General features: G+C 41.8%; 1 protein-coding gene across 2 annotated transcripts in view; it reads left to right on the top strand.

The window, feature by feature from the left end:
- The window catches only part of LOC123017355 (collagen alpha-2(IV) chain-like), a 16,654-nt gene extending 11,346 nt beyond the window's left edge, over nucleotides 1-5,308 (top strand). Inside the window, exons 4-6 of one of the 2 annotated variants that reach the window (XM_044418637.1) lie at nucleotides 2,733-2,879; nucleotides 2,997-3,113; nucleotides 4,425-5,308. In XM_044418637.1, the coding sequence (XP_044274572.1) occupies nucleotides 2,733-2,879; nucleotides 2,997-3,113; nucleotides 4,425-4,618 (458 nt within the window). In that variant the 3' untranslated portion in view covers nucleotides 4,619-5,308. Of the gene's footprint in view, nucleotides 1-2,732; nucleotides 2,880-2,996; nucleotides 3,116-4,417 lie in introns of both variants that reach the window. The other variant, XM_044418636.1, reaches the window with a different exon arrangement.
- Nucleotides 5,309-5,913: the final 605 nt, after the last annotated feature.

Below are 5,913 nucleotides of genomic sequence, written 5' to 3'. Positions count from 1 at the left end.
TGTAGCCAGACATTACCTTGGAAGATTTTTCTTTCCTGCTCTTTCCTCTTCCAAACACTGGAAGGACCGAGGAGAAAACTCATCTGGGCCCCAAATTTCTTGACTTTCCTCCCTGGAGCTTCAAATTCTGATGCAATTTCTTCAAAGCTTTGCTTGGCAGTGTCATTTGTTTCCCACATATATAAGAAGAAAAGGATATGTATCAGTGGGCTGTCATTGGCCTTGGCAGTCATTCAGTTACATCACTAATCTGTTCTCCAGGGAGACAGCACGCTTGCCAAGTCCACAGGTCTTCCCAACATACATGTGTTTCTATTCCACAAAACAAGAGTGTCTCCTACAACTAACACGTTACTTTTCTTGGTCTTGCAAGTCTTGCCACTATTGTGTTGACCTTTAGCCTCTTCTTCAGTGTTGCATGGGATGACTTTCAAGGTCTTCCATGCCAAACTACCCTCCATTCTCATCATCATGCTGAATGCAGCATGAATGAATGCAGAATGCAGGAGATGCTGAATGCAGTTCCATAGTTCCACTGTGCCCACTGGTGCAGTGTCTTCTAGTTCTGCAGCTCCTAACTGCCACTCTCTTCCAGGAAGTTCCTCCTCATTTCCCCTTCCTCCAGTATTGTCATTGCTGTTGCACTTCTAGCTCCTGTACTACACTTAGGGTTGCAGTCCACTGATCTATCTAAAAACTTGCTGCTTCTCTTGCTGCTCTACTTCTCTCACCTTTTCTTCCAGCAGGACTACTAGCTTGCACTTGTTGTCCATGTAGGCCATGTAGACCTTGGGCAAGAAAGCAAACATTGCACAGACATTGCAGGTCACCACAACTGGAGAGTATTCTTGGTCCATTGTTACTGCTCCCTTTTTGATTCTAGCTTGCTGGGCCTGTTGTAAGAACCAGTGCTTTCTCCTGCCTTCACTAAAGGTTAACAACAGAGTCCTACCAGTAAAAATGGGAGTGTGTTACCTGGAAGAAAACAAAATGAGGAGAACTGGGGGGGGGGGGGGTAAAAATGTAGGGACCTCCCTTGCCAAACTCTGCCACCAAACTCCTGTTAGCTCACCTTGGTCACTCACTCTTTGGGAGTTTGGCTGCCTGTATCCCAGAGACCATACAGCAGCTGGGGCAGCTTCCTCTGATCTGCTCAGGTATGCGTCAGGAACCAGAAGCCCTCTGATGAATCTCTATTTTCATTTTCAACATTTTACTAATGTAACACAAGAAATTGTTGATCTAGGAACACATGTTCAGAAAAATCATTCTTTCTATCTGAGTCTCTTCTTGCTGTCTTAGAATCACAGAATTGTAGAATAGGAAAGGGCCTGTAAGACCATCAAGTCCAACTCCCTGCTCAATGCAGGATTGCAAGTTAAAGCATCCCTGACAGATGGCTGTCCAACTGCTTCTTAATTGCCTTGTGTGGGAGAGCCCTCCCTAAGTCATTGGTTCCAATACTGCACTTCTCTAACTGTCAGGAAAGCTTTCCTGATACCTAGCCAGAATCTAGCTTCCTGCCACTAAAGTCCCAGAGTGCCCTGCACTCTGGGATGCCCTGTGCTCCGGAATGATTGAGAAGAGATCCTGGCCCTCCTCTGCATGACAGCCTTTCAAGTACTTGAAAAGTGCTCTCTTATCTCCCCTCCATTTTCTTTTTTCAAGGCTAAACATGCCCAACTCTTTAATCTCTCCTCACAGGGCTTTAATCTCTCCTCTTTAATCTCTTCTCCTTCCAGGCCCCTGGTCATCCTTGTTACCCTCCTCTTTTGATCTGCCATTTAATGCAACAGTGCTCTCTGAGACTAGGAAAGCACCCAGCCTGTCTCCTACCTTCCAGTGGGAACAGACCCATGGTCCTCTCTCCTAAATCCAGGCTTTCTCATATCTCCCAACAGAGGGAATACTACAGCTTTGTTTTGTGTTAGGGAATTCTAGCTTCTCAGAGGAGGAGGAAGTTCCCTCCACAGAAGATTCTGAATCATTCCTCTGCCCACAACTTCCCCCTGCCACACTCAGAGAGCCAGGCTTCTCTGGATACCACTGCTGAAACCAGGAGAGCAGGTCTGGAGCACAAACACTAGAGGCATCTTCCCATGATGGTTATTTTGTAATACTCAGAAGAGGGTATCGCCAGTGGCCATAGTGGAGATGGTAGTCCAAAATATTGGCCACTTTATTCTCTTCTTCTTCCACCATTACTGGACTTGTCAGAGCAGGCTGGTCACACAGAAAGGGCACTCTGGAGGAGGAAGCCCAGCAAGGATTGATGGAAAATAGAGATACTGTAGGTGACTGGACTCATCTGCGCAATTATTAGCAAAGAATCAATGCAGTGAGAATCTATATGTGACTGTGTCAATGCACCAAGAGATGACAAAATGCTGCTTGATCTCCCACCTACATGTGGGTCCAGATTCTCTCATGTTAGCTGGAAAGTATTTATAAGAATATTTGGTTTGGATCAATTGTTCTGGCAAGAGTGGATGCACTGTCTGGAACTCTTGTAGGAGCTAGTGACAAGCATTAATTTTGGTTTCATTAGTGCTGCATTATTGTTACCAATGTTTTATTGTGCATGTGATTTTTAATTTTGTAGCCACCTTGGGAGACTTTCAGTAAATGGTGGCCTATAAAATTTTAAAACAAGTAAATAAGGATTTATTTGAATTAAAAGAGGAGTCATTAATGCAAAGTCGTTTACTTTATTTTGGATTATGAACTGTTAGGGCCTCAAGGACCTCCAGGTTCCCCTGGACCACCTCCTGTCCTTCCTAAACTGGTTGCTGACCAAGGCACTTCGGGTGCCCATGGAAGCAGAGGGCCTCAAGGCAGTTTGGGTGAAATGGGTCCTCAAGGTCCATCAGGAGATCCAGGTAGGATACAAGACATATAAGCATTGCTGCTTTTGGACTTTTGCTACTCCGTTGGACTTTCTTTCATCTTCATGATAATCTTGCTATAGAGTGGTCACAACTCTGATTCTTTTTTAGGTTTAAGAGGCCCAACAGGTAAACAAGGATTGCAAGGAAGAGGGGGAGTGTCAGCACCTCCAGGATTCAGAGGTGATCAAGGGAGAACTGGACTACAGGGCCCTGGGGGCTTTGAAGGTAAATGGCATTCCTGGAATTCTTTCCCCTTTCTCTCTACCAGGGCTTTCAAACTGCCTGAAGAAAGTTTAATTAATTCTGAATGTTACAATGCATTCCTATCCATATCTAGTCAGACAAAAGTGCCATTGGTTTCCATGGAGAGTAATTTCAGGTAAATGAACATAGGATTGAAGCCATCATGATCAATTAAATCTGCATACATTTTATAGGAAAAAAAAAATTCCAACATACTTTGTTTCTAGATGATACATCTGCAGGCATCATTTGGTGGATGGTGCTTGCCCTCTGGGTTCCTAAGTATTTATATTAAATACTATACTTTAAACATTAAAAATCCTCAACAGCTTTTTAGTTCAAAATGCTCCTGAATTTTGGGCTCCCTAATGTGGAGTGTGTGGGCACTAATATGCCCACAAATAAAACTCCCACCTAGCAGCTTGGTTGATTTTTCCTAACATCCCTCACTGGTGCAACTTCTGTCATCCAGCCCAGATGATAGGGCAGTGAGAAGGAGCAGCTCTCAAATAACCCAACAGGCCCTGATTTCTTTACCTATTGCTGCCCTTCAAATCATGCACCCAGATTAGGATGACACTGCAAGCTGTTCTAACAAGAGAATTAGGGAAATTTGAAGGGCATTTGATGGAGCTAGCCAACCACTGTAGCTTGATACCTACCCTACATTTGTGTGAACTGAGTCAGTATGTGTATGCTGTGATAGAGAGAGCATATACCGGTGTGAATGAGTGAGACAGGGAGAGAAGTGTGTGTGGTGGGGGCAGGGGTGTTCGAGACAGAGATGAGTTCAAAGGAGTGGGGTAACATTTTGCAGCTTAAGTACTCCTTGCGTCATCTCGCCCTTCCATGAATTGGGTATTTTGTGACTGGCAGTGCCCACCGCATGCTGTGGAGAGACGCCCTATGGCAACCATTTTGAGAAGGTGCCCATAATATTTTTTCAAAATTCATAATATCCCCACCAGCAGAAATGGTTTGAGGATCCTTGGACTAAGCTAATTGATAAAATGTCACTTGTGCACACATACACCCCCCCCACTAAAACACTTAAAATAAAAATTGCCTAAAACTGTACATTCTGTGTTTTAAAAATTGAACATGGCACTCGTATGCATTGACTCACAGTAAATATTTTTAATGTGGATCCCAGTAAGTCACTGGTGTGTACGAAAGCATGCTACAGTGCCCCCCTTCATCACACTGCTCTTTGCAATTTTAACATCAGTTTGTGTACTGTAACACCTGTGCCTTTTTTTTTCTTTTTTCTTTTTTTGCTTTCCCTCTCTCCAGGTCCAGGCATTCCTGGACTGCCAGGGATACCAGGCCGCAGCATTAACATAGGATACCTTCTGGTAAAGCACAGCCAGTCTGTTCACAAGCCAATGTGTCCAGTCGGTATGAACAAACTCTGGAGTGGCTACAGCTTACTGTATTTTGAAGGACAAGACAAAGCACATAACCAAGATCTAGGTATGCCTTTGTGAGATGAGCAATGCTCATACTGTATAATAAAAGCTTTCCTTTAAACAGTATTTCCATTAACCAGTGAAAAATAATTAACAATTGTCAGATAACAAAAGAAAAACTAATTTGGGATGAAATTAACCTGTTCTACTTGTAATCAGCCTTTAAAATCATGAATCTGAAGAATTTCTTCTGCTCCTTTTGGGTTGAGAAATGAGTATAAGAAAATTCCCCTGATTTATGTTAGGAAACAAATTTTGCCAAGCATGGCCTCCCCGAGAGATTCCTGATATGTGTTGCCAACAACTTCCTCCAGCAGAAGGTAGAGGAAGGATCAACTATCCTTGATTTTAATACTAACAAGGATGACCCAGTAGACAAAACAGCAGCTATGGGAACCCTGGGGGAAAGTGATCATGTGATACTTGAATTCTCAATTACAAAGGAGACAAAGGGTAACTGAAGTCAAACATGAACCCTGAATTCAAGAAAGCCAAGTTTGATGAACTCAGAACAATGGTAAGCGAGGTGTCATGGTAACTCACTCTTAAGGGAAAAGGGGTCCAAGGGGGGTGGGAAATCTTGGGAAAGAAAACAAAGATTCTTCAAGCACAACTATGAACAATTCCATCCAGAGAAAAGTGGAAGGGAAGCCCATGTAGCTCCACAAAAAGTTAAGTGATAGCCTATTGATAGAAAATGTTTTGATGATTTAAATTTTCAAATTTCAAGATTTATATGGAGAAAGAAGAAACCAAGGAATTAAAAATAATAATTAAAAATTAAAAATATTAAAATATTAAAAAAATTAAAAGTATTAAAAATACTTCAGGAGGCTAAAGAGAACAGGGGTTTTGGTCTCCCTGATTGGATGTTGTATTATCAAGCTTCTGTTTTAGCATTTATCTTTAACTTTTCCCACACCGACATTAATGATTTCCTAATATAATGATTTAAAAACAACCATGTGCCTTACACTTTTCATACCACATATAAGCATGCCAACCCATTTGCAAATCATTCCCTTTGAGATATAAGATTCTCTCATTTCTTAAAATTATCCCTTATTTTAACCACGTTAAAACAGAAGCTTGATAATACAACATCCAGTTGGGAAAACCAAAACCCCCATTCTCTTTAGCCTCCTGAAGCATTTCTAATTTAATCCTTGGTTTCTTCTTTCTCCATAAAAATCTCGAGATTTGAGAATTTAAATCATCAAAAAAAATTATCAATTTTTATGGGAATCATTTGAAATAGAAACAAAAGCTTTGGTAATATATTCATTTTAACTAGCGCTATTCTTCCTAGCAAA

Source organism: Varanus komodoensis, unplaced genomic scaffold (assembly GCF_004798865.1).
Source record: "Varanus komodoensis strain SLA01 unplaced genomic scaffold, ASM479886v1 scaffold913, whole genome shotgun sequence".
NCBI classification, from domain to species: Eukaryota; Metazoa; Chordata; class Lepidosauria; order Squamata; family Varanidae; genus Varanus; species Varanus komodoensis.
Note: the sequence above shows the minus strand (reverse complement) of the source record. Positions and strands in the feature narration are given on the sequence as shown.